This window comes from Vombatus ursinus, unplaced genomic scaffold, assembly GCF_900497805.2.
Source record: "Vombatus ursinus unplaced genomic scaffold, bare-nosed wombat genome assembly UNPS02014847.1, whole genome shotgun sequence".
Classification (NCBI taxonomy): Eukaryota; Metazoa; Chordata; class Mammalia; order Diprotodontia; family Vombatidae; genus Vombatus; species Vombatus ursinus.
Genome location: NW_020954625.1, coordinates 6,225,176 through 6,245,314, shown reverse-complemented (window position 1 = coordinate 6,245,314; position 20,139 = coordinate 6,225,176). Strand labels below are relative to the sequence as shown.

General features: G+C 39.5%; 1 protein-coding gene across 2 annotated transcripts in view; it reads right to left on the bottom strand.

Moving 5' to 3' along the window:
- Nucleotides 1-20,139, bottom strand: part of DNA2 (DNA replication helicase/nuclease 2) — a 42,248-nt gene that overhangs the window by 15,365 nt on the left and 6,744 nt on the right. Inside the window, exons 2-11 of one of the 2 annotated variants that reach the window (XM_027840528.1) lie at nucleotides 19,771-19,950; nucleotides 16,854-17,037; nucleotides 15,709-15,854; nucleotides 13,803-13,934; nucleotides 12,559-12,778; nucleotides 8,396-8,513; nucleotides 7,413-7,578; nucleotides 6,722-6,916; nucleotides 1,350-1,580; nucleotides 21-137 (exon numbers count right to left, since the gene is read on the bottom strand). In XM_027840528.1, coding sequence (XP_027696329.1) covers nucleotides 21-137; nucleotides 1,350-1,580; nucleotides 6,722-6,916; nucleotides 7,413-7,578; nucleotides 8,396-8,513; nucleotides 12,559-12,778; nucleotides 13,803-13,934; nucleotides 15,709-15,854; nucleotides 16,854-17,037; nucleotides 19,771-19,950 — 1,689 coding nt within the window. The remainder of the gene's footprint in view (nucleotides 1-20; nucleotides 138-1,349; nucleotides 1,581-6,721; nucleotides 6,917-7,412; nucleotides 7,579-8,395; nucleotides 8,514-12,558; nucleotides 12,779-13,802; nucleotides 13,935-15,708; nucleotides 15,855-16,853; nucleotides 17,038-19,770; nucleotides 19,951-20,139) is intronic. The other variant, XM_027840529.1, reaches the window with a different exon arrangement.

Genomic DNA, 20,139 nt, shown 5'->3' with positions numbered 1-20,139 from the left:
AGTTACGTACTGCTACCTACCTGGTAGGGGTGTTTTCCATCAGTTTAGAAAGGTTTCCTAGCGGAGTTTCAATACCACCAATTCTTTCTTCATAGTCTAATCTAAACAAAGTTGACTCAGGTAATTTTGACAAATTCCTGAAACAAAATAAAATGCACATATAGAAAAACATTCTTCATTTAGAAGATACCAATTTAAGCCAAACATAGGCAGTAAACAACTAGTTAAAATGATAATTCTGAACATGGAGTTCAGAATTAACCACTGTTTAAAACATAGGAAAGATGGGCTCCTGGATGCAGCTAACAGAGGGACATAAAAATGTATTTGCTGGTAGTCTTGAAAATTGAATTAAAGGGCTTTCACCTGGAAAGGAAGAGAACTGCTTCTATATATTCCCCAAGCTAATCCCATCCAGAGTAGCCATAATGTAGAAAGAACGGTAATAGAAGCATGAAGAAGGTCACAGGAGACAAAATTCATGAAAGCCCTCAAACTAATCCATGGCCTCAGCTGTCCACTCGAAATGCAGAACCAAGCAAGAAGAAATAGAGACTATAACACAACCTATGTATCACTGGAGAAGCAGTAGGCTGTAATGGATAGAGGAGGGTCTTGTAGGCAGGCCTAGGTTCAAGGCTGGCCAAGGACTGCCAAGTCCTGGCAGGGTGACCCCAAAGAGTTCATAACCTCTCGAGGCCCCCAGCCACTCTCTACCCAGAGCAGTAACTTTTCTGTGTTGGCTGAAGGAGGATGCTCACCAGGAGCTTCCAATATCGATGAAGCTACAGGAGCTAACTTTTTAATAAGTAGTAATAAGTTGGTTGCTACAGTGGACATGATGGGAACTTTGGGAGGATATGACAACTTCTTCGAGTCTGTGATAGAGTAGGAAAGGGAAGCTGAGAAGAGTTCATCATGCAGCCTTTATTTTGGAAAAGCAGATTTCAAAGGGTTCAGATAGAACACCCACTACTTGGTTGGACTCACATCTGGTCAGTGCACGTACATCCCTCCACACCTTCCTAACCTGTCTCATCCTTATACAAGGGTTCTTGGACTTCCTCCAATGAGGATCTAAACAAGGAAACGGAGGCCTTCCTTTTGTCTTTTCAATTATCTATTCAACTATTCAATCTTATCTCAATATTCAACCAATAGAGTCAACCAGGACATTTAGCCAAGACAGTCTAATTTGCAAAACAACTTTTAAAAATTTCTCTACCCCCTAGCTGTGTGACTCTAGGCAAGTCACTTAACCCCATTGCCCAACCCAAAAAAAAAATTTCTCTACCCCCATTACTTAAATATTTTTATTGATCCTTCAAAAACAAAAGAAATGGATTCACCTGTCTAGTAAACAGGTGACAGTGGTCATGCTGATCTCTTTCACATATCCACTACTTAAAGCAAGCAACCTTCTTTCTTCTCCACTTAGAACGACTCTGTCTCCCACCATGAGGTTTGTATTAGGTATTGTACCATGTTTATGCTGGAAGGTATGTAAATATTGTCCACTACAAATAGTCTGGACATCTTCAGTCCTAATCAGATTTCCAATGCAGTCGCCATGCTTCTCCCTAATAATATGAAAAAACATACAAGAAAACCTCTTGTTAATATCATCACATTCATGTCTTCCCACCACTGCATCTTTTTTTTTCCTCCTGGACCTATCAGACTTATGCTAAGGTACCAAATTCATGAAATTTCTATCACATTTCAGATTTTCTACACTCATGTTTCATAAGAATGTTATGTATCTACACCTTTTGTTATGTAATTAACCCTAGAGAGCTGGTTCAAGCCACATATACCCTAAAGGGCTCTGTCTGGTGATAGCAAGAGTCAAGGCCTCTCTTTCCTCCCCCACAAGAAAGTCCCAAGTACGAAGTCCTGAAAACCTCAAGGTGGGAACCTTGAAAAATGCAGTGAGTCCAACATATAGGAGATCCCAGGTCACTAGAACGCTGTCCTAAGACACCATAAAGGGCCTTGAAGATCCAGTGCTCCTAACCTGGAAGGATGCTTCACATAGGAGAACTGAGTTAGCACAGAAAGCCACGTGGCCCAGATGAAGACTAAGCAGTGCTGACCATCCCAGACAAAAGCATAGCGGAGAATGGCTCTGTCACAGAACTACGATTCAGGTACTAAGTAAAACTGGAGAGATGAGTCAATCAAAGATATACCAGTATATTTTATACCAGTATAAACAATTACAGTAGAACTAGAGACCCCCCAAAGGAGAGAAAAACTCGAAGATCCAAAGAAAAAAATGATTTTTCCACAAGGACTACAGAAAGAAAGCAAGAGATAAAAAAGAAAACATTGGAAGAAAAAATTGGAAGGAGAATAAATAGCTTAGAAATTAATAAACCTTTCCCAAGTAAGGTACTCTCTGAAAACTAGAATAGACCAGAAAGAAATTATGACTTCATGAGATAGCAAGAAATATTAGAACAAAATCGAAAGACTGGAAAAAAAAAGAAAAAAGAAGGTATCCAATATAAAAAAAAACTTAAGTTCTCATGAAGAAAACTTAAGAATTACTGGATTTCCTGAAAAGCATATCTTTTTTTTTTTTTTACAAAGCACAGACACTGTATTTCTAAATAGCATCAATGAAAACTGCCCAAATCCATCAGAATCAGAGGGCAAAATGAAGATAGAATCTACCTATAACATCCTGAAAAAAAAAACAAAAACAAAAACAAAGAAAACATCCCAAGGAGGGGCAGTTAGGTGGTGCAGTGGATACAGCACTGGCCCTGGAGTCAAGAGGACCTGAGTTCAAATCCAGCCTCAGACACTTACTAGCTAGCTGTGTGACCCTGGGCAAGTCATTTAACCCCCACTGCCTCCAAAACAAACAAACAAACAAACAAAGAAAACACCCCAAGGAATGTTACTGCCAAAATCCAGAGCTCACTTAAAAGAAAAACACTGAATGCATCCAGGAAAAAGCAGATTAAGCACCAAAGAACCACAGTCAGGATAACCTGAGACCTTGTGGCTTCTATTATAAAGGGAGAGATCTTAGAACAGAATATTCCTAATGGCAAAAAATACAGGCTGACAACCATGAATAATTTACTATGCAAAGTTGAGCAGAAGCCTACAGGAAGAAAAAATGGACCTTTCATAAAACAAAGGACTTGGAAATATTTCAGTTGAAAAGACCTGAGCTGCGTAGCAACATCCAAGGGTAAGAACAACAGAGGCCCTGGAGAAGATTGAATGGTTCCGTCCTGATGGCTGGAAGAGAGGAAAGAGAAGGGAGAGAAAAGTAGGAAGACACAATATCACAGAAAAGAGAAAAAGTAGGGTGGGGTGGGTGGGTGGGTGGGAAGGGAATTTGCTATTTGTCTTAACTGGGTTGCTGAGAAAGAGAGTACAAACACGGAGGAAGGGATGGGGGAGAGGGCAGCAGGTGAACCTCCCTCTTGTCTGAACCAGACAAAGGAGTGCGCACACTCACACTCACTCACTCACACACACACACACACACACACACACACACACACACACACATACTCTCTCTCTCTGTGTGGTATAGAAATACATTGAATTCAATAGGAAAAGGAGGGAGATTAATAATGGGGAATTGCAAGTAAAATAAACTTCCTGATCTGGAAGGGGGAATTAAAAGGAAAAAAAAAAACAAACAAACTAGAATCCCAAGGGATGCCCAACAATTGGGGAATGGCTGAACAAATTGTGTGTAGGAATGTAACAGCATTAATGCTAAGAAACAATGGAAGAGAAGATTTCAGAGCATCCTGGGGCCTATGAAATGAGGCAGAGTAAACCAGGAGAACAATGTGTACCAGGACAACACGGTAGAGAAACACAGCTTCAAGTGCCTTAAGCCCTGGGATCAGTGCAATGACCAAACATAACTTTTATGAAACACATTCTTCCTAACAGCTCCTATTGGCTTGAGGAGCATTTAGAGATGAGCATTTTGGACACAAACACTGTTTTGCTTGGTCATGATTATGCATTACAAGGTTATCTTGATTTTTTTAACTAGTGGAGAGGAGTGGGACACAAATGGGGTTAACAATAAGAATGGGGGAAATAAGAGGGCCACGAGAACAGAAGGCAGTTCAAAAGGAAGCACAGACAAACAGGACAATTTTGAAAGCAATGCATAGCGGCCAATGTGGTCATTTATTTTGCTTGGCTGCTCTCTCAGTGAGGGAGAGAGAAGTGGGAGGCAAAGAAGAGAAAGGCAAAGAGAAAAAGAAATTTATTTAAAAAAAAGCAACATGTTAAATTTATTATATACTGTTTAAAAAAAGTAAGGGAAGTAAGAACAATGAAATGGAAATGGATGGCGTCATACACAGTCCTCTGATTTCTGCTGCATAATATGGAAATGGCCTTTTCGATGTTTAAGTTCAGAATAAAAAACATTAATTTTTAAAAAAGAAAAAACCTTAAAGAGTCATCACATTACACCGTTTTACCTTCTTTTGTGGTGCTAGAAGGGAGATCTTAGAAGTCTTCCAGTAGAAGCCTAGAGAGAAGAGTATCTATAGAGTGTTAAAAATGTTTAATGCCTTGAGAGAGACCTTCTGGGCCTGTCACAAAATTGAGAATGCAGTCATTATCACCTCTTTTTCTCAAGAAGCTCTACTGCCTCTGAAAGATTTAAGAAATACGATAAATTAAATAACCAACCACTACCCCAGAGGCCCAATAATGAAGCACACTAATCACTCTTCTCCTGACAGAGTTGACGATCTCAAGGTATACTCGCTTCCAGGATCAAGTATAAAATCTTCTGCCTGGCCTTCAAAGCCCTTCCCAACCTGCTCCCCTTTTACATTTCCAGCCTTCTTACTATTGCCCTCTGCATTCTCTGTGATCTAATGTCATCAGCCTCCATGCTGGACCTCTCAAGTGCAACGTCACATCTAGCCCAACCTGGAGCATCTTCCCTGGCTGGCCAGAATGCTCTCTTGACTCACCTCCACCTCCAGATTTCCCTAGCTTCCTTCAAGTCTTAACTAAAGTCCCACCTTTATTTAGTTTAAAATGTTTGATGGTGGCTAATTTTCTCAGAATGTGCCCCAACAGCATTTCAAGTTATTTATAAAGAGTGATTCTTATGGAAAAAGGCAAATGCCAAAATGCACATTTAGAAAACAGGCCATCCAATGAATAGGAAAGTGAGGGGTCGCCCATCAACTGGAGCCAGGATGAACAAACTGGAGCATATGACTGAGATGGAATACTACTGTGCTATAAGAAATGACGAGCAGGGTGGCTTCAGAAAAACCTGGGAAGTCTTCTACAAACAGATACAAAATGAGGAAAGCAGAAGCTGAATGTTATACTCAGCAACAGCAACATTGTAACAACCAGCTGTGGAAGCCTTAGCTACTCTGATCAATACAATGATCCAAGACAATTCCAAAGGACCCACGATGAAAAGTTATCCACCTCCAAAGACAGAACTCATGAACTAGGGGTGCACACTGAAGCACACTTTTCTACTTTATTTTTCTTGGGTTTTAAGTGTGTGAGTGTATGTGTGTTTTCTTTTGTAACATGGCTAATATGGAAATATATTTACATACATTTACATACATAATCAGTATCATATTGCTTGCCTTCTCAATGGGTGGGGTTGGGGCTAGAGGAAGAGAATTTAAAACTCACAGTTTTCATAAATGTAAAAAAATTTTTTTACGTGTAACAAATAAATAATATAATAAAAATTTAAAAAGAAAATAGGCCATTAAACATATCAAAAGAATCTTAGCAGTATTTTTTTTTTGTGGTATCAAAGACTGGTATCAAAGCAAGTGCCTTTCAAAGAGGGAATGCTGAACAAATTGTGACATGGGAATATAATAGAATTTTATTGTTCCACAGGAAATGAAGATGAAGTCAGGGAAACTCAGGAAGACTTTTACAAATGTATAAAATAAAATGCATAGGATTACAAAGGGATCAAAGAGTACTGAGATACAGTGATCCAAATATTAAAAAACCAAGCCCACAGACCCTCAGTGAAGAGCCCTGCACTGGTCCTGTTAACACTTCCTTGGTATCAGCGCAGTGGCCGGACTTGACTCTCTTTTTCCCCAAGCTCTCACTACAGAGTGAGCCCAAGCAGGCCATTGTTAGACACGTGCCACAACTTTACTTATGTTTACTATTGCCTTGATGAAACCCATGATTATGCACAAGAGTCTGGCTTAAATGGCCACATAAAAATCGAATGCATGCACAATGACTCCTGTCCAGATGTGCCACTGGATGACCGGCCCACTGGGCCCATATCAGCACCTATTTCTAGGTCTGGGACTGCAGATTAACAATGAGCAAGAGCCAGAGTAGAAAAGAAGCGATAGAAGGGGTCTAGACTGCATTTCATAAAATACGGCTATGATCCCAAGCTGCAGCTTGACCCAAGAAATCATCTTTTTATCATCAATGTTCACCTGGCGATACTGTGTGTAATCTGGGGGTGACAGTCTTCAAAGAACCTCTAATTAAGGCTTTATTCTAATTCTGAAAGGCCTTCCAAGAACCCTGGAGATCAGCTACCAAACCCCCGCATCCTCCACACAACAGGACCACACAGGTATCATAAATAAGCAGCAGAGCCAGAATTGGAACCCAGGCTCCGAGCTCCTTCCACTAGACCAGATCCCGGACTCTACACAATAACGCGTCTAACAAAAGAAAAAGCTCTGCTTACCTTTCTGAGGCTGACATTAACCAGATGTTTCTGTGGCTCCTCTTGCTATCTTTTGACTGGGACTCCAGGGTCATCATTAGATACCAAAGGCTGAAATACTGGAGATGGGAATGCTTCAGGTGCTGCGTTGCCTTCTCTATTTTAGACAGCATGGTGTGGGGAATGAAGCTCTTGTCCATCTGTTGTTCGACCGCTCTAAATTCAAAACTCCGTGTCAGAAAGGTATTGGAGACAGGTCAGATTATGACATTAACTATCTCTGAAGTAAACGGAGATCGAGGGTGACTAGTGTAAATCGTTCTTCTCCTACTTTAGATAGTATTCAGCATTTTAAATAGACCCCAAAGGCTTTTGAAATATAAAATATATAAGAAGCTAATCCATACAGAACAGACGGTAGGCCGCAGTGACGGCAGAACTCAATCTATGAGATCACAGATCTGAAACAAATGGGGAGGGAGGCATCATTTTAATAAGCACAATAAATCCATCGAGGCCAATTCCCTCAACACTATTGAGCTGAACTCAATCTGTTACAAATTCGTGATAGCTCTTTGTATAGAGGAGGGAGGGATCTACATTGACATATAGATGCAGCTATATAGAAATAAAGTTGATATAAAAACAAATGTTATCAATATAAATTTTTAAAAAGCTATAACCCAAATTGAAACAATGTGAAACTCATTACCTGCTATAAAGAGCACAGTTGTCCATCTGTGAGCAATATTTACAGGTGTAACTATCATTAATGATTGGTGGCAAGTGTGCAAGCTGGGTTTGCTCCTTTCCTGCAGTAGATTTTGTGACACCATGGGACAAGTAGAATGCCACCTGGTTTCTTAGCTTTAATAACTCTGTTTTTTTTAAAGAAGAGAAAAAAATGCATTAAATTCAGTTTAATTTGATTTAACCATCATACATACTTTGTGACCACCAGGTATTATATATAAGCACAAATACGATTATAAGGCAGCCAGGTGGTGTAGTAAATATAGCAATGAACCTGAAGTCAGGAACACCTAAGTTCAAATCCAGTCTCAGACACTTATTAGCTGCATGGCCCTGGGCAAGTTGCTTAACCTCTGTCTGCCTCAGTTTTCTCATCTGCAAAATGGGGATAATAATACCATCTACCTCACAGGGTTGTTGTGAGGAACAAATGAGATATATGTAAAGTGCTTAGCACAGTGCCTGGAACATAGTAGGTGATTAATAAAGGCTTATTTCCTTCCTTCCTACATTTTAGTGGCTACTATTTGAATTCAAAAAAAAAAATCACAGAATCACAGATTTAGAACTGGAAGGGACCTCAGATCACTGGATCAAACCACCTCATTTTACAGATCAGGAAACTGAGGCCTAATGAGGTCAGGTGACTTACCTAAGATCAAACAGTTAGGAGGGCTGGCTTTCAATCCAGTATTTCTTACTCAGGAATAGAATTCTAAAAGGTCAAGGTTAATGTTTTCCAAAATCTAAATACAAGACTTAAATAAGAAAAAAGTTTTGCCTGTCTTTTAACGTTTCTAACCACAAATGAGAGACGTGACATTTCATCATGCCCTACAACAGTACTGAGGGAGTTTTCCAAGTACAGTATGTCAAGGAAGGGTCAGAAACTTTTATAATGTTAACAGTGAAAAGAACAAGGATAAATTGGGCGGCCCTCACCTCTCCTGTCAAGACGTCTGGCTGGCACGGGGTACATGGTACCAGTCCGGAGGTAGAGAAGCAATCCGGCTTCAGGATCAGCCCTTCTTTCCTGGCTTAGTAGTGTATAGAGAACAACCTACAAATCATTTTAAAATTGCATAAAATAATAGAAACAAATACTGATGAAGGTAAGTGGGGCTTCCTAATAGCAAATATTTTCTTCCTACTCAAACATCAATATCCCTCTCAATTTTGCTTTCACGTTGAAGAAACATCTCAATTGCCAACCACTTAAAAGCAAATATATCCTAGTTTTTATGTTTTTATCCAGAGTTTATGAGGTCAGAATTTGTTAGGGTCTTATTTTTCCCCCTGACAGACTACTATTATATGCATTAAAAGTTAAATGCATGGAATATTGGTCAGGATTACCATGCAGAACAAATACAGTCAGTCCCTAGTTTAGGAATAGGTTCTACCACCAAAGTTCACTTGTAAACCTCTTGTTTGAAATCAGAAAAGCATTTTCCCATAGAAGCCATCTTATATTTGCTTCTATGTGGTATAGAGGTTCCCAATTTGACTGATAATGCATTTGTAATATCATGTTAATTAAACTACAGAACTTAACCACAGTGGGATTCTGTTGGAAAATGCCTTCAAAATTCCAAGCTGGAACTCACAGGAGATTCCCTCTAGCTGGGCTATGCCAGAATTGGGGTTCCTACTCATCTGCTTTGGCCCGCTTCTCCATCCTGCCAGGAAATGAGGAGTGCCTCTGCTCCAGGCTATTATTAGGTGTGTCAGCCACAGCAAGGGGACCAACAGGGTGGGTGCTTTGGGTGCCAAGCAGCAAGGAGTTATGGGGGAAAGACCAAGGGTTCTTGTTAGGGTAACCCCCGAGGGCCATAGCTTCCTCCTGGCCAGATGCTTTTCAGCTCATTTCCTTCCTGATTCAGGCCCTCGGTGTTAGTCAGCCCATCTGCTTCCTTTCCTAATGCTACTACCTGTTTCTTCTGACCAAGATTTCTCCCCCTGGCTGTCTGCATGAAAGAATGAACCTCACTTTTTACAACTAGTAAACAAAGAACAAAGAGACAGTACAGTAAGTTCACAGGCTCTTGTGCCTCGCCCCAACCTTCACTTTCTCCTCCCCCCCACAAATTCCATGAAGAAACTAAATCATTGAAATAAAAACTCAGCCTACCCAGATCATTCCATGACAAGAGATACTGCCAGGAGGGGAAGAAGAGTCTGGGATAGGGTTTCTGGTAGGAACAGGATGGATTGGGGATGCTACCACTGAGACTTGGCCTAGAACAAGAGGAACCAATGACAGATGGGGAAGAAGGAGAAGGAGGGAGGGTAAGCAATTCCCTCCTCCCTCTATTTTTCTCTTGCCACAGCAGAAGCCATCCTATATGAGCCCTAAACAAGATCTGAACTGGGTGAGAGAGGCGGAAGATTCCAGCCAACACCTGGTGGAAGACAATGGGGAAGAAGGGGAAAAGGTGAGTCCCTGAGGCTACGGGCCATTCCTGAGTGACTACATGGAAGTCAGCCCGCAGGATGGCGTGAATGCCTGTAAACATAGGCCTAACACTACAGTTAGCATGCCTACACTCAGGCTAGGAATGCTTTTCCAGAATACCTGGTATCAATCATTTCAATGGGCCAATTAAGTATTCCTAATGACAGCTGAGTTGCAGTAAATCTATGTTAGTTTGAGAAAGCTATGAGGGACAAGATTAAGGAATTCAGAGCCACATATTTTTTAGGCAGCTCCCTAACATAAGCCAATGCTAAAGAAAGACTCTCATCAAAATGATCTTAATCTAATTTCATCATTTGTAGAACCTCTGTTTAAATCTACAAATGCAAATGCATAAACATATAGATCAAATTGAGAGCTATTAGTTACCTTTCATTTAAAGCATGATGATGAATGTTAATTTCAAAAAGATCCACGTTAATTGTAACACACAAATTACATTTGCAAACTGTTCTATTAGGTGAGTGCTAAAGGTTTTTGAAAAAAAAATATAAAGTTACATCTTACTGAAAAATTGCTATCCCACCAGATTAAAAAGTTAAGTTTGTTCTGTGCCCAGAGTACATTCAGTTAAGAAACAAAAGATTTCTTAAACTGACAAAGAAAGAGGATCCCAGAGATAAAGACTCTCCAAAGAAAATGTTAGTTCCAAGAGCCTTGCTATTTAAATCATTTCCAGGAATACTTAGGGTAAGTCAGCTGCCAAGATAGTAAGGAATGGAAAAAATTAGTATTGGAAAAAATAATATTCACACAGAGTTTGGTGTCTGAGCTTGATAAATTAAATTCATTTGAACATGGCAGGCTGTTGTGTTGTTAAATAAATTACATGTGAAACATTTTGTTGCATCGATTACTGGATATAATTCATACTTACTGGCAATGCTTTAACACAACTTTGGAATGATCCACATATAGATATAAATATGTATATATGTATAAATAACTACTTACACCCCATTCCACCACAATTCTTTCACCAACCTTCCCACCCAAACTGCCAGTCAGCCAACTCCCAAAGCCTGACAGATGGAGGGGAAGGGAGCTTGCTAAATATGATTTTGGAGGGCTCGTTAACTTAACCACCCATTATAATATTGTTTCTATGCAGAAAATGGGTTGCAAGTTCCAAATAATCAATTTAGAAATGGACTTTTGGCATGAAGTTCATTTGTAAATCAGGGACTACCTGCTAATTAAAATAAGGAAGTCCCAAAGTTAGGATTTACCTATTGTACACCTTGCATATTTAGAAATCTACTTTTATTTTCTGCACATTAAGTAGATAGTGCTCTCACTATGAACTTGTTCTAGAAAGTGGAAACTTGGTCACCGCAATAAAAGTACTGTCTTCTTATATCATACATGCCCTACACTTAGAGATGATTCACCTTCTCGCATGTGAAGATGAGCTGAACGAAATGGGACCATGTACGTTGGGGCCACTGCAACTGAGCCAGTTTTGGACTCCTAAGTGTCTGTGCATGGCTCAGCAGGCCCAAGCGACTTCAGTCGAACCTGTCTGTGGAGACCAAGTGGAAAGTCGGAAGGTCCCCAGGACGCTGCAAGCACCCGGCCTCCAATCTTTATAACTTTATAAAGGATTAACTGCTTCTCTTCAAATCTGGCTCGGTTTGCTCTGCTCAAGAGGACCACAATTGGGTCAAATTTCAAAGCTATAGCTTCAGTCCAAGTTACATAATTATCCAAGTACAAAACTTAAGTCTTTGGAAAAGGAAAATGTTTTCTGCCTGCTAAAACCCTCAACATTTGTAAAGTCAGAAGCAGCAAAAATATAACCCAAAATCACTTTGGGCTTGAATCTAAGACTTAACTTTCAGTTCAAAAGTCTGTTATCCAGAACACTATTAGCAGCTGCAAAGAGAGTCCTAATAATGGAAAGTTTCTTCAGTTAAGGTACAACTATAAAACTCAGACTGTAATACAAATGCATTTTACGTAACATCTTTTATAATTTAAAGTTTTTAAATATGAAAAAGGAATGGCTTACTCTCCATAATACAAATTCATGTATAAGACACATAATTTTTTCATTACCAGTCTACAACAGATGGTAATATTGTTATTATAATTAGGTTATAATTAATGTTTCCTGATATATACAAGTGATAATACAGTTTTAACTTATTATTACTGTAATGATTTTGATTTATTTCCTTCCCTCAAAAACTGTCAGAAATATTTAGTTTAGATGTCTGCGTTTCAAGAATGCTTAGGTTTTCATCTCATTCAAAAGTCACAGCTTCTACGTACTTCAGTTGGGAGCATCTCAAATCATAGAGACATTTAATACAGCAGTAACGCACAGTTCCCTTATTTAATCTTAGATGAAACTCATTAGACATCAGGGAGAGAGGGAGGAAATTGAAAGGGTAAGTTTACAACTCTGCTACTACCATTATTTTTTCCAAAGAAAAATGTCTGCCCCTAACAGTATACATTTCTAAGATATATTTCCTTATAGTGGATTGGCATCCCCAAATTGAAAGCCACAACTGGGAACTAAAATAGTAAGGGGACAGTATGGCATATGTCAATGAGATAAGTCAATGAGAATGTGCTCTTGGATAGATTAAATATCTTCCATTTTAAGAATCTGCAGCTGTACCTGGCTTCTATGCTCAACAGAGTTAGATTCCTTGCCGGTTTTAAGCTCCAACGGCATTATTCTACACGTAGCTTTAGACCCGCGATGTATTTTTACGCTGACTGTGACGTCAATCTTGCCCTTCAGGCCAAACCTTGGAGACCAAATGTTCTCTTCAATATCCAGAGCTTTGGTTACCTGAATCCTACAAGATGATTCATCCTTGTTTCTGTCACATAATCTGGGGAAAAAATGCATATTTCTTTAGAAGAAAATGAGAAGAAAAAATGATGACTATGCATGCAAACCAACCAGTAGGTGAACATGCCAATCTTCCTGAAAAGACTCAGCACAGCCTGGTGCAAAGACCACTGCCCTGGAAGTCAGGAGAGCTGGGATTATGTCCCAGCCAGGTGACCTGGGTAAGTCACTGGAGGCAGCAGGATGTGCATTCAGATACTGCATCAGACACCTACTTAGCTGGGGGACCCTGAGCAAATCAATTAAGCACTCCCAGCCTCAGTTTCTTCATTTGTAAAATGGATCTAGCCATGAGCAATGAATAGTTCTCTAATTTTTTGAATTTGTCGAGTTCTAAGGGGAAGCTAGGTGGTGCCACAGTGCATAAAGCAGTGGGCCTGGAGTCAGGAAGACTCATCTTCCTGAGTTCAAATCCAGCCTCAGGCACTTACTAGCTGTGTGACCCTGGACAAGTCACATAACTCTATTCACCTCAGTTTCCTTATCTGTAATGAGCTGGAGCAAGAAATGGCAAACCACTCCAGTATCCCCGCCAAGAAAACCCCAGATGGGGTCATAAAGAATCAGAAACAACAGAAGCAACTGAACAACAACAAATTTCTGTAAAGAATGTCTTATAACTGTAGTTAGCTAATTTCTACGTGTTTTGATAGATGGACTAATATCTTGTTACTTTCTGTAGACATTTGTGAATAAAAATTTATAACCTCTTCTTCCTGAGTTTTATTCATAATAAAGAAAAATTGTCATTATTTATGAGGTTTTATTTCACATACTACAACTCTGAAGTTATTAACGGTTTCGATTAATTTTTAGTTGATTCTTCTGGGTTCTCTAGAGAGACCATCATATCATCTATAAAAGCAATCGTTTTATTTCCTCAGAAATTGTTAATTCTTTCAAAAGACTGCTCCTCCTTGAAAAGATACGATTCAACACTGCTAAACACTAGAGAATCCCAACCAACGAGACAAAAAAAGGTCAGACTAGAATGGCTTTCTTACGAAGTGCAGGGCGTCTTGGGGAGGTCCACCGAAGTGGGCTTGTGCATAAAATCTTCAGCCCATTTGGAAAACGATGGAAGATAGTCTTCTATTTCTTGTTTAAATTCACCTTGTTTTAGGTTCAAGTGATACCTTTAAAAATGAGTAAGGATATGGTGAATATAAAAAGGGAAGAAAATGATAAGAACAAAGACAATGAAGAAACCAATGGAGGCAACGTAACCCCAAATCTAAGATCACACAGCCACCTCGATTCCTAGAGTAAGACTACAATGACATCTTATGATGAGGAGGTTCCCTCCATACAGCCGCTTCCATGGAAACCTAAAAGCAAGTGGTACCGCACCATGATGACAACACATGTACATGGCAACCTCCTGTGAGAAGGAGCCAGGAGGGGCTCAGGACTGCACCCTGGCCACAGAACATCTCCCCCAATGCCTTCTATACTTTCTGGGCTTCCAATCCATCTCCTATGGTTTGCTTGCCTGCATCTGCCTTTGACAATATAAAGAACTGCTCACTTTTCTCACACTAAAATACCAGACTCAATAAAAAAGAAAGAAAATGAGGATTCTAAGATGTTTAAAATACATTAAACACCTTTGAATACATTACCTATATAAAAAGAAGGGCTAAAGATGTTAAACAGTCCTCTGCAGGGTCGGTATACATAACGACAAGAAAAATAACATGTCATAGTCCTGGCCCTTTGTGGCCTTGAGATGACCCTCAGCCTCCCAGGGCCTCATGTTCCTCATCTGTAAAATGGTGACCGGAATGAGCGAGAATGAATGAAGTGAGACTTCATCTCCTGATGACACAGGATTGCGGGAAGTCCAAATGAGAGGACAGAGTGTTTGTAACAGTAAAGCACTTTACAAATGCCAACGATCATCTCAGCTCTTAATAAGGATCCAAGTTGACTCTGGGTCACTTAGCCAATCAGAGCCTTAATTGATGGGGATAAGGATACTGGCACTGCTGACCTTGCAGTGCTATTCTGCTGAGCCCTTTGCAAATGTGTGCCAGTATGATGCCAGGTGAACTGAGGACACAGTCACTCTCGTCTAGGCTTTTTCCACGCTGCCACGGTCCTAAGGGGCCAGCAGATGGCTGCAGAGTCATGATGCATAGTTGGAAACAACAGTAAAGAGGACCAAGCACATACAGCAACCTGGTTACTTCACCTGAAAAAAAGCATTGACCTCTCTGGGCCTCAGTTTCCTCCCCTGTAAAATGAGGGGACTGAACTAGAAGACCCCACACCTTCTCTAGTTCTACAACTGATGAAAGGCTGTCACTAACGTAACTACTAAATGAGAGAAGGGGCCAACTTGGACTCCAGGGGACCCCCGCATTGAAGCACCAAGTCACCTGTATGTTCAAAGTCATTTTGCATGGGAGCTGTGCTCAATTTTAGTGCACCCTTCCTGATTTTAGGCCATCACCGTGAACCTGCCTCTGTGCTCCTGAAAGCACAGGCGTGTCCCCTGCTCATCCATGCTTTTGGAGTTAGAGCCCCTTTTGGCCATCTTCCCTGAATGACAACCATCACTCTTCACAGCTCTCGGGGTACGTGCCCCCAGAACCTCTGCCCTCTTTCCAGTGCTGTACAAACTTCTCTGCCATGGGCCTGCGGCCAAGGAATACCCTGATGGGCTCTCCTCTATGGGAACACCTCTGGTGAGCCTGCTCGGCCGCTCTAGAACTTTGTTTTATTTTCTGATGCTTCTCCTGGTATTCTACACTGGGGGGATGTACAGGCATTTGTTGGGCAATATCGTATGAGCAAAATGGGGAGTGCAAAAAGCGGGACAAAAATCACAGTGTGATCCAAACGTTTTGGAGATTCCAGGAAATGTTTCCCTAATTGCCTTTTACCCTAGTTCTGATTGGTACTTACATTTCCTTCAGATGTTTTATTTCTTGAACAGTCTGCAGAGCAAGTTCCTGGAGTTTTTCTTGGGCAAAGCTGTCAGTTATCGCTTTCTGGAATATTTCGTGCAGGACTGTGCCAATCAGCATTTGGTGGGAATTGGGATCGCTGCTCTATAAAACATGGCAAATGTATTTCTGATGTGATATATGTTAAAAGACTTATTTTCAATATATAGTTATCCAAGAAATTGATGTTTTTCTAATATCAAGCAGCCAAAAGAATATGAAATATTTTCCTTCATATACTTTTCCTTCATCCCTTAATTGTTCAATAAATTCTCATGGATCTAGGATGTCTAAAGCACTAATCTTCAAAAAATTAATTTTACAGTCTACAAGAACAGACATAATTGAGAATGTTTAATACATGTATTCAAAAAAGATATTAATCAAAGCATACTATTTGCTATTTTTTTTCTTGTTTTGTTTTGTTTCCTCTTTCGGGTGGTTCCTCCTATTGGTTCTAATTCTTCCTTACAACATCAATAATGTGAAAATATGTTTAATAGGAATGTATATGTATAGCCTATATCAGATTGAGCACTCTCTTAGAGAGGGAGGGAAAGAAAAATTTAAAACTCAAAAATTTATGGAAGTGATTGTTGATAAATCAAAATAAATTAATAAAAAACAAATAAATAAATTTTAAAAAGAAAAAAAATTAGAAAAAATAATTTTATAACTATCAATAGAAGCCTTAGTAAAAAATTAAGTTTCCCTTTCTCAGAAATGCTGGTTAAGTACTATATTAACTGTTATCCTTTTTCCCTATACAATGATAAAATGGAAAATAAATATATCCAATACATCCAATCTCCAAAATTCCTTTATTACTCTGCTACTTGTTTTATAGTATAACTGTTGTGCTTCTCTAAAACAAGAAGATGAAAAGAATCCTCGGGCCAAGGAAACAAACCTCATCACACACCAACAATTAGCATTAGATTTCAGTTTATTTACCTGAGAATCCTAAGTCAGACAGGGGTTCGCAAGATGCTGCCATACCAAAAATCATCACTAGAACTAGTTTATTAAGGCCAGAATTCCTTAGTTAAGCATCCCAGACAATGAATTCGGCCTGGGCATAGTAACATTTTCTAACACACTTACCCTAAAATTTTCACTCAGAACCGCTCTTCTCATGCAACGAACGCTATTTGCTACGCTCGTGCCAGAAATCAGCATGTCTGGGTAGAGAGTCAAATATCCAAAATCTTTATCTATTATCCAAGCATCTGCTTTGTACTCTCCTTCCAAATGAATGATGTCTCCTGGCTCTATTGAAAGGTCATTCCTGCAAATAAAAATATATGACATGTAGTTGCTTCATTTGAAATGTACAAGAAAGAAGGCATAATGAGAGCTTCACCTATGAAGACGGAACATTGCTCATTTCATAGGAGTTAGAATAGCAAAAAAATGCTGCATCACTTAGTTTAAGGCTTTCATGAGACAAACAAGGAAACTGAAGCCCAGAGAGGTTAAATGAATTATCTAAGGTCATTAGGGGAGGAAGAGAAAGAGGAAGAGTCAGGATTGGAACCCAGGTTCTCCGGATCCACGAGCAACTAGGTGGTGCAGTGGACAGAGTGCTGGGCTCTAGAGACAGGAAGATTCAACCTTCTGAGTTCAAATCTGACATCAAACACTTACTAGCTGTGTGACCCTGGGCAAGTCACTTTAACCCTGTTTGCCTCAGTTTCCTCATCCCTAAAATGAGCTGGAGAAGGAAATAGCAAACCACTCCAGTATTTTTGCCAAGAACACCTCAAATGGAGTCACCAAGAGTCAGACAGGACTGAAATAACTAAATAACATCATCTGTGGCCCCAAAGCCAGGGCTCTGGTCACTGCCCCACAGTGGCCTCTTTCTGCTCATGTCTTTGTAGAACCAGATACCAATCAACATCAAGTTTTTTATAATAGTCTTCACTCTACCTGCCCCCACCTTTAAAACATACACAAATATACTCGTGGATTCCCTTCAGACATAAAGAAGTTAACTGCTTAGGCCCCAGAAATTATTAAGTATAACTGGCCACCTTGACATAATCTAATCTCAAAGCACTAAGAATGTCAGTCTTTATTATTTATTTTTCCATTGTTAAGCCTTCCAACGTTCCTCTGCCTTCCTAAAATTTTAGAAAAGGCCAGCCTAATGCAACAAGAACGAGATACAATGGCTTTCTTCAGTTCCATCTCAAACCCTGGGCACAAATCCAAGTTCAGTCTGCCCTATGCACTTGTGTAGCATTGCTCTAACTGTGAAAACAAGGGTTAAAGAATTTTAGGCAGATAAAATTAAAAGGGAAGCAGGAAACTGGGGAAAAAGTTTTACTCTAAGTCTCTCTGATAAAGACCTCATTTCTCAAATATACAGGAAACTGAGCCAAATTTATAAAGATGAGAGTCATTCCCCAATCGATAGTCAAAAGATATGAACTGGCAGTTTTCAGAAGAAGAAATCAAAGCCATCAATGGTCACTGAAAAAAATGCTCTAAATCACTAATAATTAGAGAAATGCACATTAAAACAACTCCGAGGCACCACCTCACACTTATCAGATTAGGTAACATGACAGAAAAGGAAAAGAACAAATGTTGGAGGGGATGTGGGAAAAGAGACACTGATTAATGCTTTGTTGGTGAAGTTGTGAATTGGTCCAACCTTTCTGGAGAACAATTTGGAACTACAAGCAAGGGGCTATAAAATTACGCAGACCCTTCAACCCAGCAATAGCACTACTAGATCTGTATCCCAAAGAGATCAAAGAAAAGGGAAAAGGACTTATTTGTACAAAAATATTTAGAGCAGATATTTTTATGTGGAAAAGAATTAGAAATTAAAGAGATACTCATCAACTAGGGAATGACTGAACAAGTTATGCTATATGATTGTGATGGAATACTGTAAGATATTACTGTAAGAAATGATGAAGAGGATGGTTTTAGAAAAACCTGAGAAGACTTACATGAACTGAGGTGAAATGAAGCAGAAACAGAACATTGTATACAGTAAGAGCAATATTGTAAAGATGATAACTGAAAGACTTAGCTAACTCTGATCAATACAATGATTCTAGACAATTCCAAAGGACCCATGATGAAAAATGCTATTCACCTCCAGAGAGAGAAATGAGGAGCTCTGGGTGCAGATTGATGCAGACTTTTCTCACTTTTTTTTTTTTTTTTTTGCATCATGGCTAATATAGAAATGTGACTTCACATGTATAATTGAAATTATATTGCTTGCCTTCTCAATGGGAAGGGGAGGGCCCAGAGGGGAGAGAATTTAGAACTCAAAATTAAAAAAAAAAGAAACAAGAATGTTAAAAACAAATAAATAGAATTTTTTAAAAATAATAATTTTAGGCTGAATTTCATTTTACTATTCTTAAAAACTAACATAAGGTTCACGCTACAACTAAACAGATCGAAGGTCTAGGACCAGTCAGGGGTGGGGAATCTGTAGTCTCAAGGCCACCTTGGGTGTGACCTTTTGATGAGTCCAAGTTTTATAGAACAAATCCTTTTATTAAGGGGATTTGTTCTGTGAAGTTTGGATTCAGTCAAAGGGCCACACTTGAAGACCTAGAGGGCCACGTGTGGCCTTGAGGCTGCAGGTTCCCACCCCCATTAAGCAGAAGAAGGAATAGTCATTGTGAATAGTCATTAGTACAACAATGTTCTTTGTCTTCACTCTACCATCATTCTACCTGTCCATCTGTGGACAAACTAACCTCTTTGAGCCTCAGTTTCCTCATCTATAAAATAAAGATAAAGATAAAGGTAACAATACTTGCACTGACACTCTGTTTAATCATCACAAAGTTTGAGTTATTCATTTTATTTCCTCAAATGGTTTTGGAAAGAGACCTGAGAAGCTGAGCACAAAATAAATGCAGAATCAAACCACATTCAAAACCCAGTTCATTTGTTGTCAAAGATTAATTCCCACTATTCGGCTGGACTTTAAGAAGATACCTAGAGAATGTCACATCAATTAGCATGTGTGCATATCAATTACCACTCATTCCTAAGGATGCATAGCTCTTGATCTTCCAACGACTGAGAAGCTGTTATAATTAGGTGTTTCTCTGGGTTTCCTTCATTCTGTACGACACTGACCCCCAACACCAGGTATCGATTATCTACTCCTCGTCTCAGGGTCGAATCAGGAAAGGATGTTGCCATTTTCTTCTGCAAACTTTAGAAGAAGGGACAGTGTATTAGCACAATCAAGAAACAAGAGATCATCCTCCCTGCTTCTTTTCATCTACAAACCAACCCCTCCCAGAGATCCTTTTCCACAGTTAATTCTTCTGAGAAGCTAATGTTAAAATAGGTAAAAACCAAGGTAAAAACAAGTTGACTATGTCTAAAATAACTCCCCTTC